General features: G+C 42.7%; 1 protein-coding gene across 2 annotated transcripts in view; it reads right to left on the reverse strand.

Annotated features, from left to right (window-relative positions):
* Positions 1 to 2894: 2894 nt before the first annotated feature.
* FRMD1 (FERM domain containing 1) overlaps positions 2895 to 23344 on the reverse strand; it is a 72631-nt gene continuing 52181 nt past the window's right edge. For both annotated transcript variants that reach the window (XM_084622994.1, XM_084622993.1), the window contains exons 7-14: positions 21699 to 21854; positions 18820 to 18885; positions 18561 to 18629; positions 18200 to 18374; positions 10318 to 10653; positions 10048 to 10176; positions 9179 to 9258; positions 2895 to 7006 (exon numbers count right to left, since the gene is read on the reverse strand). In XM_084622994.1, coding sequence (XP_084479120.1) covers positions 6719 to 7006; positions 9179 to 9258; positions 10048 to 10176; positions 10318 to 10653; positions 18200 to 18374; positions 18561 to 18629; positions 18820 to 18885; positions 21699 to 21854 — 1299 coding nt within the window. In that variant the 3' untranslated portion in view covers positions 2895 to 6718. The remainder of the gene's footprint in view (positions 7007 to 9178; positions 9259 to 10047; positions 10177 to 10317; positions 10654 to 18199; positions 18375 to 18560; positions 18630 to 18819; positions 18886 to 21698; positions 21855 to 23344) is intronic.

A 23344-nucleotide genomic window follows, 5' to 3' on the forward strand; every position in this document is an offset into this window, starting at 1 on the left:
TTGGAGCGAGGTTTGGTGTATCTGTGTAAAAGGAGGATTCCAGGATTGTCACTCTGAAGTCTAGAATGCCTGTTGAGTCCGTGTGAAGCAGAGGAAACTGCTCCAGGCATAGCAGAGAGCTCTTTGTTCAGAATATCATCGGGTTCAATCATCACTGGGATTCACAGTCTGTTACCACCCAATAAATTCTCAGCCTACACCTATGCGACAATGAGGTACGTAGCTATGTCATGCAGAAAGTCTTAGATCACTGTGATATCAGAAGTAACTCAACCAATCACCGCCCTTACCTCTACAGCTAATTTGCATGGGATGTTTGTATGAATGAGGCTGCACAGATGGTGGATTACTTGGCTGAACTACCAGAGCTTTTCAAAACCACCCACAACGTAATCATAATACTCATAATCCCCAACGCACATAGCCCCTCCCCATAGCACACACCGCTCTCCCAGCACAAGAAGCCACACACAAATCAACAAGAACCCCAAACATCTGAAGCCTAGAATATCTGTTGAGTCACTGTGAAGCTATAGAAACAGATACAAGCATAGTTGAAAGCTTTTTTTAGTTGAGAGTATCACTGAGTTCAATCACCACAGGGATTCAGAGTCTGTTATAATGCAGCTTCTCAGCCATTTTTGGCTTTAAAAAAAAAACAATACAAAAAGAAAAACCACACCACTAAAACCACAGCTATGAATTCTGTCCATGCAACATCACAGGCTTTCAGCAACTAGTAACTACAGCACTTCCCTACTTCACAGGGAAGTACTGTACATGTTGTGAGGACACATTTATTAAATGTTTGCAAGATGCTCAGATCCTACAGTGATGAATCCCACAGAAAAGTCTACCTCTTCAAAGAAGTGGACAAACAAACTAATACTGACAAGTTCACTGCGCGGAAGGTCAACAACATTTTATTGGCCAATGCACCACAGCAGACAAAACACAACACCATGGTCTGGCAGATGGATGAAAACTGGAATGGCAGAGTCCTTTTGAGAAGTTTAATGTGGAATTAGAGAATACCAATATGGAAAAAATCAGTTCCAAACTGAGTTTTTCCAAAATAAGAAAGGAAATAAAATATTTCTGGGGGTTAAAAAAGAAAAAACCTGGGGAGGAAATGATATAAGTACAGTAGATATTACAGAAAGATGAGACTTTTAAAAAAGTCTCAGTCATGAGATTAGGGATGTTACTCTATGACAAGAAATGGTCAGAGGGAAACCAAAAATATAAAGAAACATGGCAGCTTAATAACCCATGGGGTGTGCTGAAGTTAGCAGGAAATGAATTTGCCAGAGAACCTGTCATAAAATATAAAGGGAAGGGTAAACACCTTTAAATCCCTCCTGGCCAGAGGAAAAACCCTTTCAGCTGTAAAGGGTTAAGAAGCTAAGATAACCTCACTGGCACCTGACAAAATGACCAATGAGGAGACAAGATACTGTCAAAGCTGGGGGGCTGAGTGGGGAGGGGACAAAGGGTTCTCTCTGTCTGTGTGTCTTTTGCTGGGACCAGAGCAGGAATGCAGGTCAGAACTCCTGTAAAGGGTTAGTAAGCAATCTAGTTAGATATGCGTTAGATTCTGTTTTGTTTAAATGGCTGATAAAATAAGCCGTGCTGAATGGAATGTATATTCCTGTTTGTGTCTTTTTGTAACTTAAGGTTTTTCCTAGAGGGATTCTCTATGTTTTGAATCTGATTACCCTGTAAAGTATTTACCATCCTAATTTTACAGAGGTGATTCTTTTACTTTTTCTTTAATTAAAATTCTTCTTTTTAAGAACAATGAAAAAGCAATCAGGTTCTTAGATCCAAGGGTTTGGGTCTGTGTTCACCTATGCAAATTGGTGAGGATTTTTATCAAGCCTTCCCCAGGAAAGGGGATGTAGGGCTTGGGGGGATGAGACGTTTCCAAGTGGGCTCTTTCCCGGTTATTTTTGTTAGATGCTTGGTGGTGGCAGCAATAAGGTCCAGGGACAAAAGGTAAAATAGTTTGTACCTTGGGGAAGTTTTAACCTAAGCTGGTAAAAATAAGCTTGGGGGTTTTTCATGCAGGTCCCCACATCTGTACCCTAGAGTTCAGAGTGGGGAAGGAACCTTGACAGAACCTAATACAGCAAACCACTCAAAGAGGAGGAAATTTGAGCAGCCACTAAGCTACTGGCACCTCTTCAAATGACTTATTTTTGTCATCCGAGATCATGCAAATTTTGTAATAAAAAAATTAAATGCAATTCATGCTCTGTGGAAAGAGACAGGTTCCTTACACATGGCAGATACTACATCAGCACCCAGATGCTATGGGAAAGAGGGTTCTTTAGAAATACCTTCAGTTAGATTCTGGTGGGTGGTAGCTGATTTACCCAAAGGTGATCAATATGGGGAGATAGTCTTCACACCACTGGGAATCTTCCAGAAGCTCTGATTCCTGGAGCAGCAACTATCCTATCCACAATCATCTAGAACCAACACCTCACTCTTGCAGAGTCTAATTTGTACATTTAGGCTCTGATTCAATTCTCATCTGATTTTAATCAGAGTTAGACTGGGTCCTGAAAACAAGACATGGATGGATCTGGAAACACTGCCACTGTAAACACCAAAAAAAACCAAAACAAAAACCACACACACACACACACACACACCAACCACACTTACTCTCTTCCTGCCAGTCCCACTGATAAAAAATGTTGCTTTAATGATTTGGTTAATGAGTTTTAACTTGTGTGGGCTCTGGTTTAATACATACAGTGTGGAAATCCTCATCAGCAAGTCAAAAAACATTTCCTCAACCCAAATGCCTCTGGAAAGAATGTTATTTACACCTACACCGTGAATCCATTCAAGTGTTTTTCTATCCATCCTTTATTACAAGTGTACATATATTTTTTATATATATTTAAATTTTTAAAAACAAAGATTCCTTTCATGGAAAGGAGAAACTTGTGCCATAAAATATAGAGTGACTTATACCATGAGTATATTACAGCTGTACAAACATCGGCAGCTGGTTTCATAACATCATAGATAAAATGCTTATTTTTACCCCCTACCACAACTAATCCAAAAACAAATAATAAAGTAGAACTTCTGGATTTAAAGACAACAAAGTACATTACTAGTCAAAACAGTAGTGTCACATGAATACAGAAGAGATTGCATAATATATATTCACAGTGTTTGTAAGATATAGAGTGAGTCACTCTCATTCTGCCTTTCATACGCATACATTAGTATCAATATGAGCCGCAAGTACCAACAGGATAAGACTGCCCAAAGTTTGGAGAGTTTTCTCTCCACACCAAATAAATTAATATATACATATATTTACACACAACCAGCAATTGTATTCAATGGATACACATGGAAGAACTACTTTAACTTTTAGACATTGGTGTTCCACCTCATTTGTAAATCAGACACACACAAACTTAGCACTTTAAAATAGTGGCAGCAATAATTTAAAAATTGGAGAGAGCGTTTTCACACAATCTTGCTGGAATTGTGGGTCTTTTTGTTTGTTTCTAACGTGCACAAAAATCAGGGATAAAAATGTAATTTCACTGTTTGGTGACAATGATCAGACTGGCACTTTAAAAAAAGTGCCTAACACTTCAGACAGTCCACTAGATTAGAATATAGCAAATATTCAAACATTAAAGGTAATTTATTATGGAAAAAAGAGTGAGCGAGCGTGCAGCACATACAATTTTTCCCCCACAGAGAACTTCCAGAGAAAAATACCTTGCTGGATTTATACCCTCCACCTCCCCAGAATTGAAAATAATTGAAAGTGAGAGTCTTAACAATAGAAGGATTCCTTGAGGAATTGCATTAGAACGGGTGAGTGAATTTAGCATTAGAGTGACAGCACTGTAGGCTGAAGTCCTCTCTGTAGATAGAACAGACCCACAGCATGGCCAGCAAAAGCAGCCCCAGACCCCCACCAGCATTTCTCAACTCTGAGGTGGTCTCTCCAGATTGACGAATGAAAAGGTAAGTTCAGTCTCCATGGAATGAGGTCACTTGTCTGCATGATCCTGGACTGAACCCACTTTCCCCAACTCATTTTACATGCTGTTCAATAGGCCTCTAACGGTTGCAACTTTTGGTCTCTAACAGACTGGGGCTGAATTTGGCTGATAAATAAGAGTTAAAAGCTCTATCACTGTCTAGACTCAAAGTAAAAATAATGAAGTATGATATAGAAGGGTTTTGCGCTTTGCTGGGATAGTCAAAGTAAACTGATGAATTCAGCATCATACAAATCATTCTCAAGCATTGTGAAGTAATAATAGCAATACCAGTGGAATAAAACATGGTTACAGGTGACCGACAGTGTGTCTTAGCCTATCAAAAAATACATATTGGGGTCAGTATTGCATCTATTCGACTAAGAGAATGTATTCAATGACATTACATTAGTGGATGCAGGATCTGGCCCACGGACACAGTGCTGAGAATGGGGGAATCGAATTCAACAAGACTCCCAATGACTTCACAGGGAGTTTTGCTCCATCACGGACTGACCCAAGATATGGAGTTCCAGAGTTACCAGTCAACCGTGAAGATTCTCATACACACAGCAAGTACAATATACTTTTACTCATGCACTCAAGCAGCCATCAGCTCAAATACCTTCTAAACATTTTCTGACCATAAATACAGCAAAATATGTTGAGTCAGAGAGAATGACATATTGAGAGCATGCTACATGGCTGGTTTTGTGCATCTTAAGTTTAAGATCACTTCCTTCTCAAGATAACAAAGGATGACTGAAAAATGAAGACAACACCAAGAACCCTTGCCTCATGTATAGTAAGTTAAATGTCATCTAAAGCAATAGGACAACTGGCATTTTCAACAGAGCAATGTTTGATGCATCTGCTGTTGTGAGATATACCTATCTGCATGAAAATCTTGTACCATAACTGAGATCAGGAAGTTTCTGGCTTGGTTATTTTAATAGTTCACTTGCAATGCAACTATCCAACTGACTGCTGCCTAAGATGGTAATATAATGCAGTTTTCCATTTGTGCTGGGATCACAGTGAGTATTTTCCTCTTAAAAGGCCCAGCAAACGGACTTTCAAAACTGCAGTGAATTTTAACTGTTGTTTGACTGCAGCTTACATGGATTCAACTATTTTCAACTCTTTAGTGCAGCAAGATCGATACTGTACTCAAATTTTTTAAGTCAACAAGATGACATTTTGCTTTATTTTCTAAAATAATTATTCTTTGCTGAGGGGATGTATGGAACATTGATTCGTTACATCATTCTTCTCCATTTCGCCAGGTTGCAGCCTGGCCATGGGGTTATAGGTGGTTGTGTCACTCCCTTTTCCCCTAAGTACTGCAGGTGGGAAAAAAAGGGGGCAAAATAACATAGCATCACTTTTGTGAATGAAGGCAGAAAGCATTTCATCTCCAGACCTAATATGAGCCCTTTTTATCATATAGTACCAGTGCACGTATCCTTTCACACAACACTGGTACAGCTCCATAGCACTCAAAAAACCCCAAATCATAACCTCTGGACACAGAAATCACCACAAACATCTATCATCAGGTGCCTTACAGTCACCCTTCACCAGTTGAATGCCCCAATCAAAATCAAAAGTGGGCATAATCACTATTAACTACTTTAGCCATCCTCTGAAATCTATTTCTCCATGTTCGGCCTCCAAAACTCAGAGGGTGAATTTATACGGAATGGAGTTTTTTTTTAAAAGTGCCCTGATTCAAGTAGATGCGATCATACCTGGACAACTTCTCCAGCCACACTTCTTTCCTGAAAAGCCAATCAATTAGCACTTTCGTCATGACTTCCTCAAAATCCAAACTGCCGGAAGCAGCGGAGTCATCCTGTTTTCCAACAATAACAAGGAGGAAGACTGTATCTAGGGATCAATACTGGAGGTTTGTAGCAATAGTTAGTGGCCAGTGGCTTCGCTGCTCTAAAATGCAGTTTAAAAAAAACAGTGGTACAATTGCTGGTATGTTTTTGTCTTGGTTGGGGAGGGAATCTAGAAACAAACCCACAATAGGGCAGATCCTGCTCCTAGTGAAGTCAACAGTGAAGCTTCCACTGATTTCAAAGGGAGCAGGACAGGGTTCTAGATATTACAGAGCTACAGAAGGTCCATCCCAGGTGTTGATGGGCTGAGATATGTTCTAGGAGAAAACAGACAGTTGACAGCGGTGCCTCAGTACAGTGAATTTAAGGGGACCAACACACTTGATTAGTGCAACATTATGGGCACAAAAGGTCAGGAAGTAGGTGGCTTAAAAAAAAAACAAACTATGTGGAATCCGTAGTTTTTTTCAGGGAAGTCAATTCAATGTGCTCTCTGTGCTATTAGCTTATTAGACGTTTTGGGCCAACTGTCCACTGGTATTTTAAACAAAAAAGTTGTCTGTTCTATTGGGGCAGTCCATTTTAACAGTGCGCTGGGTGGAGGACAGATATTCCAATGCCAGTATTTTTCTTTTTAATTAAAGTGCTCCCCTGTAATAAACTTGCACTTTTGTCAGGTTTGTTGGGTTGTGGCACTACTTATATATCCCTTAATAGGGTACAAAAGTCATTTACCAATCACCTGCGAGAACAAAAGCAATGTATCGTGCATTGATGAGGTATATATAGTAGCTTTTATTTCCCTAATGAGCCGTCTCCTTGGTTAGGACCTTGCCGACCTGGCTACACTACAAACTCCTCCGGCAGCTGGTCTTCTCCCAAGAGATCCAGAGACAGGCAGTTCATGGATCTCTTTCCATAGAGGGCGGACTTGGTTTTGCAGTCTGCTGTTGAATAAACGCAGCCGTAGTTGGCCAGCTTATCCTCCAGTGCACAACCAAACGTGTAGCTGTGGGAGGTGTCCGAAGATAACGTGGAGCTTAGTGGTGGATGCCGATGCTTGTAAAGACGGATGTCATCCAAACTCTGGCTGTGCTGGTCTGAGCAGCTCCGGTCTTTAGGCTGTCTCACCTGACGGTTCAGTAAGACACAAACGAGGAAATGACTATGAGCTGAAACACAGCATTACATAGCCTAAGGATGCTGGCTCCTAATGCTCATCCTTAAACTGTTCCTGTTCCCTCAAACCACACCCCTCCCCATCAGCTTTCTAAAGGGCACTGTCTACATGCAGAAGCTGTGAACCATGATGAAATTGTGAATTCACTAAACTGCCCTTCTATTTCATTCAGATTCTGATCTCTGTACACTGTGTCCCCAGTGTCAAGTACAACGAATGGAGCATCTGACAGGAGTTAAGTGTGGCTGAAGTGACACTTCCTGGCAGAGCTGGGGAGGTCAGCTTCTGGCTACATATGAAAAACAAGCACTAGAAAACATTGGGATTGGGTCCACTAAGATTTTATGAGCTAAAAGGAAGGTTCAGAAAGCAACTGTGAAAACTGATGAGCTTTGTGCCTAATGCCAACACAAATGCCAAGTACAATTAATCCACACATTACACAGAAATGGAAAAATCGGAGCAGTGTACCAGCAGGAGCATTTAAAAAGGCTAAATTCATTTAGCATGAGCAATAGTGACCTGGCCTTTACTGAGGAATTACTGACCAGCCCTGGCTCTTGATAGTTATTCCTTAAATTGGTTTTAAGATTAAATTCTAGAAATATAGCATTCAAACAAAATATACTTACCTTATCAATGCAGACATAAAACTTTGTCCACATGTATCGATAAATATATATATACACAAACATTTCTATTTAATTTCTCTCTCTCTCTCACACACACACACACACACACAATTTCAAAAGCACTCAGCATTGGCTCAACTCTTCTGCTATGCCAGGCTGACCACCCCAGCTCTGCCTTGAGAGAGAAAAGAATTCAAACACAGAGTGCTTTCGAAAATCCTACCGATAATACAGTTATTCAGTTACACAGCCTTGTATATAAGAAAAAAGACCCAAAGTCACAAATTGACTATTCCATATATATGCTGGCAAAAGAGGCAGCCATCAGAAAGAAAAGATCCCTTGAAATGTGTTATCAAACCTATATTTAAATCAGAACTATTCTTATAAAAAACTCTTAAGGTGTCTGAATCTGGGGCCAAAATAGACTGAATATCACCAGTGGAAAGCACTGCAAGTGTGTGGTCAGAAACAGACTAATGTAAAAACAGCACATCTTACTGAACTCGTCTGCTCCCTGTGTGTCCGAGTCACCTCTATTCAACTCGACAGCAGAAATAAGTTTTTACTATGGTTTGCCCTGAAGAACCAACAGTTTTGGAAGAATAAGATGGATTTTAGTCTAGCCTAATGGATCAATAAAAAACAGGTAAACTCCAATTGGAGATTATTTATCACTGTTGACCAAAGAGGCAGAAAGACCCAGATTGATTTTTTAGAGAGCGAGAGCATTAGCGTGTGTGTGTTCGCATTTTGGGGGGGCGGAGGGAGGGGGGGGGGAAAAAGAGTTAGATTTTCTTAGCTGAGCAAGTTTGGTTTGGACTTGGAGGGAATAACTGGGGATCCCCATGATAGAGTCATATTAAAGTTTTTTCTATTACTATAGCCACACTTTGAAATATAAAAAGGTTTACAGAAGTTTTTAAATGTAAGAGGTTTTTCAGAGGGCAAGCCAGTATTGCTTAAGACACAGTACATTCTTTTGCCATACATAGTTTCTTTTTCTTAGAGACTTAGGGAAAAGAAACGTACACAGAAAACTTCAGCAAACAAGCAGCACAATGAAACAAACAGTAATAATTACAGATGGAGCAAAACCAGTCCCTCAGCTTTGAACCTCTTCCAACTTTAGGAGCAGAGAGGAAATTGAGTTTGCCTCTCAAATCCAAAATCACCCAAACGGTCTTGGCTCTGGTTTGGACTCAAAAGTCAAAGTGGTTTATTTTCTGTTTCCTTTTTGGAAGCCTAAATCTAAAGGACAGTTTGCAAGATTTCAGTCTTGCTCACTCCAAACCTTCTCATTATAAATTTGGATCCAAATGTTGCCTCCTCATCCCATCTCTAGTAGTAATTACTGGTCAACTTCTGGTCTCACTTATGCCAGAGTAAATCCAGAGTAGCCCCTCCGACTTGATTTGAAGTTGTGTAAAGGAGAGCAGAATTTGGCCCAATATCCACAGTCAGATCCACTAGCCTGCTGTTTCCTCTCACCTGATGAAGGGAATCCACACTTTGGCCTCTCATTTTTAGCAGTGTGACTTGTACCACAGGGAGAGGCTTCTGCTTAAGGGCTGCCAGAGGAAGAGATTGGAATTCAGATTATAGATTTGCACTGAAACATTTACAGCAGTTCATGTGAAAAGGCAATTTACAATATATCTCCTCAGACAGTTACAACGTTCAGCTAGTCCCATACCACGCACCTCCCAAGCTCATTTGAAAGACACTCACAGATGTTGTTTCAGTCACTAATACTCATGGGTCCTTCAATCTCAGGGCTGAGGCCAAAAGGCTGAATTAGAAAAACAGCATTATCAGGGCTATTTCAACTCCCTAGTTTCATATTCACATCATTCTCACCCGGCTTTAACGCTTGGAATGTGACAGATTCATGGGTCAGAAGGGACCACTATGATCACTGGAGGCCTAACATAACAGGCCACAGAACCTCACCAAGCTCAACAATTTGTGATTGAACACGTCTGCCTTTCATAATGTACATCAGTTAATTCCTTTGCTGGAAAGGCTTACATACATTTTCAAGTCACACAGAAGAGATGTTCATGAATCAATTGAAAAAAAAAATCTGAGATGGGCAAGGGAAAAACAGAGGCCATTCTGGAAGACAGGGACTATGTTGCCGTATAATATAGCACACCTGCATTTCACCTCTATAGGACCTGGCTTCCAGTCTGGTCTTAAGCCACAAAGAGATAACTGAACTGTAGCACTGAAAGTCAATTCCCAGTATGCCTGCCTTGGAATCTCTTCTGGATAATTCTGTGCTTGCCACGCACATCTCCATGAAACTACACACAACCTCGAGAGGCACACGGAATGACTACAGAAAGCCAACTCACCTTGACAGCAAAGTGCATCTAAAGCAAGAGAACTGACAGACTCTCCTTTAGCTGCCTCCTCCAACTGGTTTCTCTCTACAGGTTCATCCACAGGCACCTCCTCTGGCTCATCCACTGCCAGCTCAACCTCTGGAAGAGAGAAGAGCGGTTAATGTCAGGTCTCTGCTCTACCAAGTCATTTGAAGTTTCATTACCTCCTCCTTTCTAGCACAACAGCATGGGACCAAGGTTGTTAAACACCACATGCCCCCCCCACCCCAACTTCCTTACCGTCATCCTGAGAGTCATCTTCAGCTCTCCCTTTGCTACCACTGCCAATGCCAGAGCTGCCATAGCTAACAGTCGAGCTGCATGATTTCTCCTTCCGATGAACCCGTTCGATACCAAAGGGCTCATCCACTGACATTTCCACTGACATCCTGTGCCTCGAATCAGCCTCGATGCCAGACGTGTGCGAGCTGCCGTGGCTCCCAGTTGATTGACGAGATAGTCTATTGTTCCTCCGGCTGCCCCCACTGCTTCCACTGCTGTGGGAGTGTTTATCCGAGGGGTCAAGGTCCATCTCCAGAGTGTCACTGATGTAGGATTCCCGATAACGCTTCTTCTCTACGGGGGGGGGGGGGGGCGCAGAGGGGAAAAGGAACCAATTGGAGATAAAAGAAATTAAATCCAAACCGAGGTCCTAAAATTAATTGATTCTCTTCACCATGATTCCTGCTCTAGAGAAAACCATTGTAAGGAGTAGGACCCTCAAGAAGGGAGACTGTCCTGAATTTAATGTGGGACTGTGGTCTGTTGCCGTCTCAGCACGCTGATCAGTGAAGGGCCCATAATCTGAAAGAAATGGGTGGGTTCGGCGCAACTGTAGGGGCACAAGGGAATTGTGTATAAGTGGTAGGCAGTGGAAGAAAGGGAACATGAGGCTATGCCACCACTGGGAACATATCTTAATTGGGTCCCTCCCCACAAATTTCTATAGCAGGTCCTGGGGTCATTCAAACAAGCGATAGCGAGATGCTTGGCTCTCTACACCAAACAGACCATCCCCAGGGCCAGTATTAAGCACAAACAAGGACCAAATTTTCTTCTTTGCTTCAGCCCCTTTCCACTACTCTGGCAGAACAGAAGGCCTAAAAGTTAAACAGATCCTCCTCAGCCAAAGATCCTCCCATGTGCATCAGCTCCTACATCAATCTACAGATTAGATGGTGGGTCTGCAACACTATTGCATGTGACACAGAGGCTCCTTGGCAAAGAGTCCCCTGATCTTCACAAACAACTCTCACCTCAGACCTGACAAGCTCATGGACACCAAACACGACTTGCAGGATAGTTATCCATAAGGAGTAACATCTAAGGTATCTACAGAAACTTGTAACCTATCAAGGTTCATATTCATTGCAAGGTATCTGTATGGGTAATATTGAAGGAATCATGTATTTATACTGCATGACTAGTTTATGGGCTGGGAGTAAAAAGTTAGTCACCAGGGGATATGTCTCATGATGGCCCATTCAGGCAGGAGGGAGGTGTCACCCCACCCTGTTTACCCAGTGATGCAATGCAAGGTTGAACTGACTGGCCTTGCTCCAAGACTTTCAGTGGAAAGCCAATGGAGACAACTGCGAACAACTGAAACAGACAGGAGACCACCCTTCCTATGAGTAAAGACAAAAACCTGTTTCTTTATAAGAGAGAATTTGGAAAGACACTGTGGATCCATGCACTGAAGAGACATCTTGAGGAACAGGGGTGTTCTCATTAAATACTGGATCCTGATTCCTGTGAAGCCAGCCAACTCTGCAACAGACAAACTTTAGGGGAGGAAAACGTACTTTATTAGATAAGAAAGGTAACTATTAAGTGCAGATCCACATTCACATTTTATGATTGTGTTTTGTATTGTAAGTTACCATTTGTTTTCATCACACTCTTGTTTCTAGTAAAATCTCAATCCTTTCACCAGTGTCAGGGGCTGGGTTTCACACGGGAATGCTTCAAAGGGGCTTGGGGACTGGGGTGCATCTATTATTAACTTGCAAGGCAAAGAGAGCTGGCACAGCCCAGAGGAGAGGGCTTGAGTAGCTGTGACACCAAGCATCCTGTCACATCCTACACGCTATCATAATAAGCTTTGTGCAAAATATGCTGGGTGAGGTATCATTTGAGAACTAATAACTCACTGATCATTAATATTCTTCCATGATGCATGTCTGCAATGTTTATGAAGAGTTAGGACATACGCTGGAATGATTACTAAAGAGTGTTTAAACGAGGTATGCCAGGCAGTTGGTAAACAGGTCTGTCTTAGACAAAGGAACTGTGTTTTCCCCACCTGGGGGTTGCTTTCAAAGTACTGTGAAAGAGAAGGAGAATATGCTCACATATTGTGTAAACAGACCCGTTAAGCTCACAAGGAGGGGGGAGGCAAACCTCTCTCTAACAAATGGGGGGGAAGGGAGCATGGCATCTACACCCAGCAGGAGAGAGAAGCTAGGTTTTGGTTTTACTTTTCAAAGAGTCCATTTCAAAGGTTTACTATTTGTGAACACAGGAGGCTGAACCTCAAGCGATAAGCAGTTGAATCAACAGACTGTATACAATATTATTGAGTGAGGTCTTTTCTGAAAGCTAAGGACATACTGGTGACAGTAATATTGTGCAATATATGTAACAATACTATATGGGTAAATGTGGATTCTTAATGATATTGTGGGCCCAGATTTTAAAACTAATAGGGAGAAACAGGTTCCCTTCCAGACAGGAGAGAAGGCAGCTATTTACCTGTCTCCTTCATAAATTAAGCATGGTGTGACCAGAAACAATGGGAGCTCCATTTACACAGAAGTCAGCAGGGCGATGGGGGGAAACCAGCATTAGGTCACCCTGCCTCTTGAAAAAAGTTCATTGAACTTTGGAAGATGTAAGTAAGTAATCTTTGGCATACATCACAAGACAGACAAGGGAACAGAACTCTTGTGAGCTGAGAAAGATGGGTCCTTCAGCTAAGGGTGCTTGAAGTCTCTGGGAAATAAATACAGGTGAGAAAAAAGATCTTGAACAAAGCTTGTACCTTGCGAAATTAAGTTCTAGACTTTTAGATGCATATTTTACAATTTTATCTGCTTGTGACCCTTTTTAACGTTATTGCTTTTACTTGGCATCTCTTAACCTATATCCTCTTGTTAATAAATTTCTTTTATATTTACTATAAACCAACTCAGTGCAGTGTTTAAATGAAAGGGTGCATTTACTCCAGTTAAGTCAATGAACTGTGATGTATTTTTGTGTCTCTACAAGAACAAATTTTTATTATTTCTCTGAACTGTCCAGGAGAAGGCTGGACATTGCAGAGCACAGGGTTTGGGGCTGGGAGTGAGTTGGGGTCACCTTGTTGGCTGTAACCAAGGCTGGGGTCAGAGCTGCCAGACCAGGGCTGTGTGAGACATGTATACTACTTGTTGACTGAGTATCCCAGGCTGGGTGCTACAGTAGCAAGGCATTGAAAGGCACAGAGTTGCAGAGCAAATGCTGACAACCCAACTGGTCTGGACTGCTGCCTGACCAGACTGTCACAGTGCCTGAAAGGGTGGTCATGTTTGGAAGTGGACACCCAGCTAGGCCTAGGCAAGACTCCCTCATGCAGGAGGCAAGGAACTCACACTGTGCTCCACCTATTCTGAAGGCAACGGTCAGCAGGCACATTTTAGTGCAGCCTCAGGGCTGCTGTAAACTATGGCAGAGCAAATATGCAATCAGTCCCAAGCCGGGGAGTCTCAACCATCTCCTCTGTGCCTCCCATTCCTCTACCTATTGTACTTATATAGCCCCCATAACCCTAGTATCCACACACTTCAGATCATACGTCTCAGCGTGTTGTGAGGATGTTTAAGTGCAATCCCCTGCATTTTACAGGTGGGGAATGGGGGCACAGAGAGATTAAGTAACAGTAGATATTGGGTGCAGCTTGGAACCTGGGCCAAGCACTGATGATGACTGCTCGACTTACTGGCTTTTGGAGTCCCCATGCAGATTTCACTCCCTGAGCCAGCATAATCACTTTCTCTTCCCCCTCTCCCCACTTCTGCAAGCAAGATCAGACAGCGAAACAACTTACCTACCTGGCAGTGGGATGGGAAAGGGAGGCAGCATGTGGCCCATTTTCACCAACCCCTGTTTGGGGCTCAGCGAATGCTAAAGCCAGCTCTAATCCACCTTCCTCTGAGGACTTGTGAAGTCTGGCGGGGTTGGGAACCACATACCACAGAGCTTTAGGTTTTTTTTTTTTTTTAGACAGTCTCTTTAGTGAGTCACTGCTGAGCCCTTTATGCACTCACACATATGTAAGCTACCATCACATTCCTTTTGCTGGTTTATCCGCCCCCCCCCCCCATCTCTCATTCTTCTGCACCCCCCACTCCCTTCAGGCATACCGGTCACCTCAAACTTGTCACTAGTGCTTAGTGCTGTGTTTAATTGCATCCATTGTGTAACTGTGGTGGAAGAAAGAGGAAAGCAAACTCAACAGTAAGAGGGCAAGGCTGTGGCAGAAAAAGGAACAAGGAGGAAAAAAGTGAAACTGAACCAGATCACCAGGTGGATGCCTGGGTTACATCCCATCTTCTACTGGTGGGCAACAGAAGTGAACTCAACCTACTGAAGTCCTTTTTAACAACCTTTAGGAGGTGGGAAGAGAAGGGAGCTACCCTATACAATGAATTGCTTTAACATCCAGATTCTTAAGGACTTCAGCCTTTTCCTTGCAAGCAATGCACAATGTCCCTGCTCCACCTATCATTAAGTGACATGACCTCAGTCTTCTCCACATTATGTTGAGCTCTGTCTAATGCCTAGAGCTCTGGATATCACACAGCTTTCCTAAGGACTAAAAGCAGGCAACTGTACCCTTCCCCTCTCCCCCATTTTTATACCCTCATGCTCACTAGTTTGCGTTAAGCAGTTCAACTGCCAAGATAAATAAGGGCGATCATGAGCATCCACAAAGTGCTCCCCATCCCAAGACAAATGGATTCTTTGGATTTTTTCCCAGAATCACTTTTCAATACTGGATTTACGTGAGGAGGAGGAGGAGATCAGCAATACTTTAAAATACAAGCCTAGCTGGCTGAATGAGTCATTATGCTGTGGCTGTACATACTGTTAACCTTAGGCAACTGAAATTATTGCCAGGGCTACTGCTTTAGATACCAAACTGAAAGAGACAGGGAAACCAGGAAGGGGTGTTCTTCTTTTCCATGCAAGCTGTTCCCGGCCATTCTTCCATACACTCCTCACCTTTCCTTCTCAAGCCAACATAAAAAAAAGGAAGAACTTGAAGAAAAGTCCCTCTCCCACCCCAGATCCCAACTGTCTCCTTAGAAAGTCTTGTCATCCTACTCCAATGCCATTCAGTCTGCTTCTCAACAGTGAGGTGTAACAGACCTCCCACTCCTTCAAACAATCCTGGTTTCCACATTTGAGAGGAATTTCAGTGGTTAAGTCCACTGAAGCAGAGATATTGGACTTTGAGCCACTATAGCTTTTTTTGAACATGGAGAGAGGAGCTGCTCATGACATCAGGAACAGCTGGGAACTTAAAGGGTCTATCAGGTTTTGTTGGGAAAAGGAACTAATGAAGCTGCACAAACTCTGGCTAATTTTTCTTCTTCTTCTTCTTCTTCAGTGAACAGGAATTTTGGGTGCCCAACTTAAGCAGTCTTGAAGGTAACTGATTTTCAGAGAGTGAAAAGTATTCCCCACTCTGAAAATCAGGCCCTGTAAATGTGTCAAGCTGGGAATCCAAAAAAAAAATATATATATATAAACCACACCACTTGTCCCTTTTGAAAGTCCTGACTATTAACTTTGATTTAGATTTTGTGGCTCCACTGAGAGAGGGCTTGCAAAGTTAAGTTGAGGACTGTTTTTTTTTTTATTAAAAAAAGTAAAGTTGTATAACAGTGACTGCATATTTAACATTCTGAAGTGTCATCCCCTCCAGTTAACCATGTGTTCAGTCATTCAGAATTAATAGTTTTAAATTCATAATACTTAGCACTTACATAGCCCCTAGGCTTGTAAGGGTGTGTTAGTATCATTGTCCCCATTTAATGGACATTTGAACTTATTTACAGACAGCAAATATTAATCCAAATGATTGTAAATCAGCAGAGCACCAAGAACATGAGGCAGGGAAGAAGAATCATACATTAGGTATTAAAAACCAACAGAAGCAAAAACAGTACCACCACATTTTTATATACTGTGTATTCTGATGGATTAGGGGACACCCAGCTGGCTATTAACACTATTTCTGAGATGCATAATTTACATCTTAGCTAAGATCTGGTGAATTAGAGCAGCCAGATAGGGAGAGATTCACCCCAGGTGTGGAGTAAAACAGACACATTTTGGTTGAGAGCTATGTTAGCTAGGCAACCTGCAATGATCATTCTTAAAATGAAAAACAATAACCAGTTATAAGTTCTGTGGAGCTGAAAATGTCTCACTAAAATTAAGACAATGTGTGAAGTATTTTGATGAGCAAGGTAGCTTGTGTGGCAGGCCGAGAAAGTAGGTTCTGTATGTCCAAGCACTTAGTAGTTTAGGGACCGATCCTGCTCCCTTGCTTTTTAAAAGCAAAACTCCCAATTAATTCAGCGGTGGCAAGATTGAGCCCATCTGCACTAGGAAACTGACCCATCACTGAAAACAGTTGTCCGCAGGGGTCCTCCTTTATTGGTGTTCAAAGGTGTTTAAATGCTAGAATAGGAGAGGGGATAAAGCTATTTCCAAAACACTAGTCCTGGGGGAACTTACTGCTCACAGTCATTATCAGCAATGGGTCAATTTTCTTGTGTGGATAGGACTTGAAATCTGTACAAGAAACGGAATTATGTATGCACTGAACTCCCATTAAAGTCAATGGGAGTTGGTGCTCAGCACCTCACAGAATCGAGTCCTAAATAAGCCAGAAGCGAATGGGAAAGAACAATCGGAGGGGGAGTGAGTGAGTCAAATAGAGCCCACTTTGACTCCTGACATTTATATATTTCCAAACCTGCTGCATTTTGTTTTCACAAATATTAAAAGATTTGCCAGACTGGGTTGAGACCAATGGTCCATCATGCCCAATATCCTGTCTGGTACAGTGGTCAGCACCAGATACCACAGAGGAAGGTGCAAAACCTCCATAATGGCAGTCGTACATTACCCTGCCCACATGCATTGTGTTAGTGTTCTAACAGCATTCTTTAGCGGATGACGGTCACATGCCATTGATTGGAACCCATATTCCTCAGTGACCTCCTTTACACACGGTAATTGCGATTAACAGTTAACACAAAAAACGGAACACTGAAAAGGACCATACGAGAAGTGACCAATGGGTCATCTTGCCCTGTATCCTGACTCAGGATAGCCAATGCTCACTGGTTCAGAGACAGATATAAATTCCCCATAATTAACCCAAGTGAGCAATACTATACCACAGGAAGAAGTTGCTTCCTGGACCCTTCTTGGAATCATCTTAAACCCGGAAGCCACAGGATTGACAGCTCGTACCATTTTAATCACAATTTATATATTAAGGGTATGTTTAAAAATATATTAGATGTTGTTGCTCATTTTACAAACATGCTCCAGATGGTTATGAAGTAACCTCCTGAACGGCTGGACTCTATCAATCTATAGCAATTGATTAACCATTTAGCAACCCTTCATAAATGGTACCTTTAATACAGAAGCGTGACCATGATTTGTAGCATACCTTGAGTAACTGGAGATCCTACAATTCAAATCTTTTTCAGAACTTACTAAATATCAAAAATATCTCAAGGTGACAAGTTTATGTGAGTTGAGCAGCCAACGAGCGAGAATCACCACTCACTTCAGAAAAGGAGGAAATCTCCCTTTGTTTCCTGAACACAGTCTCTAGTAAGAGAAAACCCAAGTCCTGCAGTGGGAGTCATAACCATTTCATGCTATCCAATGGGAACAAACCTGATCCCGTCTCCTTCCTCTCACCATCTTCACTTTCATGACAGGAAGGCTATCAAATAAGAAGCCACTATGAAGTAACAGTAACAAACCTACCTACCTTCCTTCCTGGCTCTTTTCCCCTCCCCAAAGGGGTCTGCTCCCCATCACGTACCTTCAGCCTCCTCCAGCTTTTGGATCTGCTTCAGCACTGGCTGGATGTTCAGAAAGAGTCGGTGGCTGTTGCTCAGGAGCTGCAGCAAGTGCCGTGACCGGAAAGGGCAACCTGTATAGTACACCAGCTTCCGGGCAGAGGGCAAACCGTCCGGCTGGATCTCAAATTTTTTCCCCTGAACAAACAGAAGGAGTGATCCCAGAACAATGAGGAGAGGCATGTTTTCAGTCAGTGGCAAAGATCAACACATTTTTATTTTTACTAGTAAAGCTTGGCACGGAAATGCAGGCAAGCCAACAGCTTTGCCAGGTTCCAGGCTGCCTGCCTTCCAGACAGATGGTCCGTATTCCGCTACACTCACCAGAAATGCAAGTTTCCCAATATGTGACCAGGGGAAGTCGTAGAGCAGCTGGCTGACATGGTTCATCTCCTGCAACATATCAAGCACACAATGACACAAGGGCTAGCATATATAAGGGGGGAGGGGTTGCAAGGAATTCACACGCAATCAAGAATGTGAAATACGGAGTCTGGTGAACATAAAGGAGACAGGGAGAAGGGGGTGCTGAGGGCTAGATGGAGTTAATGGTACATCAATAGCTTTCATTTCATTCTGTTACCTGATAGATGTGAATTCCTTTAAGGGTGAGGCCCAGGACAACTGTCGGGCGATCTTCCTTCTTATCCTACAAGGACATAAAGGTCTGAGGTCAAAAAGGTAACCCATACACACAGAGACCTTCCCTGACTTTGGTAGGTACTGTAACAGAGCCGCAGCAAGGTTATCCCAATTCAGCACAAGTTATTAGAATTTCATATGTCCCCCTTCCCGTTTGGCTGGGTTTTGTGTGTCCATTTTCACATTGAAAAACACTTGCACTGAATTAAACATCACACTTGTGTAGTTCTTTTCATGCTGGGGTCTTGAGAGTTTCACCATATACTGAACACCTAAGACAACATGCAGTCACTGAAGTGGAATCCAATGGCTTTACTGAATTTAGAGCACAGTCCTTTATTTAACAAAGTGGTTATTTGTAGCCGATTGCCCCTTACTTCAATCTGCTTCCACTGCTATCCCCAGGAACACGCCCACTCTTCCCTTATCTGCACAGCACAGTAGAGACTGAAACAAACTTATTAGGTTCGCTTGTCCCAGGTCCTCCTTGCCAGGGCAGAAATGTTCCCACTAGTGGCCCTGCTGCAACCTGGAGGTGCAGTTCAGCAGCAGGGGGTTAATAAAGCCTCATAGGTGGAATGACTTGGCTGTTGGTTAACGCAGCTTTGGGTCTAACTTTTTAGCATTTTCTCTCTGACCTCAGTATATGCTGTAGCACAGTTTTATACTTAAGGCTTTTAAAGAATTATTAGGATCCTTATCCTGTTGTACTGGTGCTGCAACTTGATGGACACATGTGCTGTACCATTGGCAGTTCTATTCTATTTGAGATTAGTTCGTGTAAACATGTTCTGGATTCTTTTTATTTCCTTAAGCAACATATACCTCCTAAGACATGCCAGAGATAGAGAGAGAGTCGCACACACCTCCCCTATCAGAGGAGGGGTTGGAATTTCTTGGGAACTAAAACAGAATAACTCCAAACCACAGTAATAAAGCTCAGACCTTAACATTAAAACTTCCACTATTCCCATCCTGCACTGGTTAAGATACAGGCCTCATGCAACTATACTTAACTTCCCTTCTACTGGGGATGGGGTGGGAAAAGAGGGAGGCAGAAGGTGGAAGTCTAATTTAAAATGGTTTGAAAGGTGTCAGCTTTATCTAATCCATAAATTGGCCTGGAGAGGGGATGCAGATGTGAGCCTCGCCAGCTTAGACACCAGGAGATGTGAGACTGCTCTTAAGCGCACGTCTCCCATGAGTTGACACAATGCACTGTCACACAAGCCACCAGCAGCTGGCTCCTCTGACACACTGTCCAAATGGGCTGGTGCTTCATCATCCGGATGGGGAGGGGAGGGGAAGGGAACTTGCTCATGCCAGTATTCTTGCCTCTGTGGCGGAGGTGGCAGTGGGAAGGACAATGCGTTGTGGCCATAGCAATGTATGTAAAACAGTTAACTATGCTACAATTCAAGATAGACAGGAATTCAGGCATTAAAGACAACAGATTTCACACCTGTCATGCCTCTGGACATAAATGGTATCACGTCCTGCCAGTGCGTTTCTTATAGCCTTCAAGTGCAAGCCAGACTGTCTTATGACAATCATTAATGGCATTTGAGTCAAAGCAGGGAAAAGATGAAGGAGTGGATGTGGCTCATGAGAGGTTAAATCAACACCATTAGAAACTGATCCCAAATTTGAACTTATTTCTTCTAGAGAACTTGAAACTTTCTTCTTGATGTTTTCCCAGTAAGTGGAGCATCTCAGAGATTTAATGGAATGAAACAGGCCTCTTAAGCTTTTGGTGCCTCCTAGACAGAACCTTGCTTGAATGTGACCAGCACAGAAAGACAGACTGGATCAGGAAGCCTTCAAATTATTCAGTAAGCTCTGGCAAAGTGGACCACGTGCATTCAGGAAAAGCCCTGTGCATCTCCTAGGACCTGGCTTGCCTAAGTGGGAAAGGAAACTCACCCAGGGGTAAATGTGCGCTCTGACTCTGGATATTGCCCTTCCACTGCCTACACTAGGTCACTTATCAAGTCAAAATGCAAGAGGCACCTCTTCACCTCCCCACTGTGTAACAACATCTGCCTGGGAGCAAACAACAACTGGGGAGACTGGAGGGGAGGGAGTAGGTGGCAAAAAGGAAATAAAATAATTAGATTTAAAAAAAAAAAATCAAACCAAACCAATCTGAAAAATATGCACACCAAGAACAAAGGTACAAAAACTGTCATTTGGGCACACTCAGAGCTAGACTGTAAGCTCTTTGGGGGCAGGGACTGTCTTTGTCCTGTGTTTGTAAAGCCCCTAGCACAAAGGGGTCCCAGGCTATGACTGGGTGCTACGATAATACAAATAAGTTTCTTTCACTGTTTCACAGCACTTGAATGCCATGGGACAGACCCTTAGATTATCCTTTCAACAACCCCCAAAAATCCATCTCCCTCATCTGATAACATATGGCTTCTCAAGGTTTTCCCCTCTCACAACCCCACATTCAGCCAGCCCTCAGATGCACCCAAAAATACTCTGCAGTAATTGCCATGGCTCTACACAGAACAGGGTGCAATGGAATGGGAGCAGACTCCAAACTACTCCTAGAGAAGGGAGGCTAACCTACTTGGGGGGCTGTGAATCAAATTCTGGGAACTTAAAAGGTATTCCCTCCTCTCCACCAAATGAGTCTGCCATGTAACTGTATTTGAGCATATCAGTGGAACCGCCTCAGATACAAATGAATTCTCTCCCACATGTGGCAAAGCCTCTGCTTTTAACATTAGAGGCACAATGTTTATAAAGTGAAAAGAAACCCAACAACGCATTTATCTTTGACAAAAGGATGAAATAAGCAGCTGTTTGTTTAACCTTCTGTAATCTGTAATAATGGACAGGCACATCTTCCAGTAAACAGGACTCCTTAATGAACTTCAGGATTGCATCTTTAGCAGTCAGACCATGCTGTTCTTGGTGCATCTCTGGAGCATGCTTCAAGATATAGTCACTCCCCCTCTTTGCAATTATCTGCCACAAAGGAAAGAGAGACAGTCAGCACTTTTTCCAATGATCCCAACAGAAGGCAGCTGGGTCAACAGCAAGGACCAAACAAGAGTGGAAACGAAAGCTCTTTCCCAGTTAACCTGACCACCACCAGGAACGTAAGTTCACAGAACTCTCTCTCTCGCTCTCCTTGAAGAGTCAGCATTTAAATTTGCCCAAAAGATACTAGAGAATAATGTCTCTGAATAGGTCCCCCTTAAGTATGTGGCAAAATCATAACATGCAACACCTGAGTGCAAGAAGACCATCGTTTTTGGTATTTAATATCTGTATTCTCTAGTCCTGGCAATTCTTCTCCAGGTTTCAGTTTTGCTAAACACTTACAGGCAGCTATCTAATACTACCTAAAATACTGCTGTATTCTGCAGCCAGGGCCCAAAACACTGCAGAAATGCTAATGTATGCATCAATAATAATTACACATGGTGCTTATTTAGCAGTGTTCACCTTCACATGCTTTATCAATAACAACTAAATACACCTCCCATTGCCTCTGTGGAGGTAGGCAAGTATTACTATCCTTCCATTTTACAGACAGGAAAATTCGCATCAAAGTTAAGTGATTTGCCCAGGGCCAATGAGTGCCAAAGTTTACAGCTCAGGAGTTTCTGGCTCCTGGTCTTGTGCTCAGACCACTCAGCCATGTGTTACTGTAGAATAATACAGTATTCTAGGGTAATGTTAAAGCCTTCCCCCACATAGGAGAGGCTGGGTTGGGAACAGTTGCAACAGAGGTAGAAGGAAATTTATGCTAAACTTGCTTCTTCACAAAGTCCTATTATGCAGGACATTTAAAACTAGACTGTGCAAAGCACCTGAGAATATTCAATAGGGAGCAAACTGCCCAAGCAAGGATATGGACAGTGACCAAAACACAGTCTTTTCCATAGTTATATTAAGCTCTTCTTTTGCCTTCTTATACAAACTCCCTGCTTCTCCCTGTGCACAGGCCTCATGTGACTATAATCATCCTACCAAGAAGGCTGAGCTCTGTCAATGTCACTCTTGATCTTATCAGCCAGCAGCTGTACAGCATCACGAGGCTATAGTTGGGAGCCAAGTCCAGAGTTCAAAGCCAGATTTCCCACTTGCTAGCCTGCAGCTCCACCCTTTGTATTTATTATTATGTGGGTTACAGTAGCCCTCGGCCACCGATCTGAACCAGATGCTGCTAAAGAAGTAGATCATGCAGTGTCTCCCTGCTGTACCCTGGGGACAGGGGGAGAAGCATCCTCCTGGATGCCAGATTTTGCTATCTGTAATAATAAATCATCTAGATGCTTGGGGCTGTGGCTCAGTGTAGCAGGGCTGTGCTCAGCCTTGGCCTTTGCAATGTTTGCAAGATTAAAAAAAGATTGATAGCCGCCCTATAACAGTCTCTGTCAGACCCACCTTTTTAAACCCTTTGGAAACTACGTAATTCCAGGTGTATATCATCTGGGAGCTGCAGTTTC

Source organism: Lepidochelys olivacea (genome assembly GCF_965140295.1).
Source record: "Lepidochelys olivacea isolate rLepOli2 genome assembly, chromosome: 3".
Classification (NCBI taxonomy): Eukaryota; Metazoa; Chordata; order Testudines; family Cheloniidae; genus Lepidochelys; species Lepidochelys olivacea.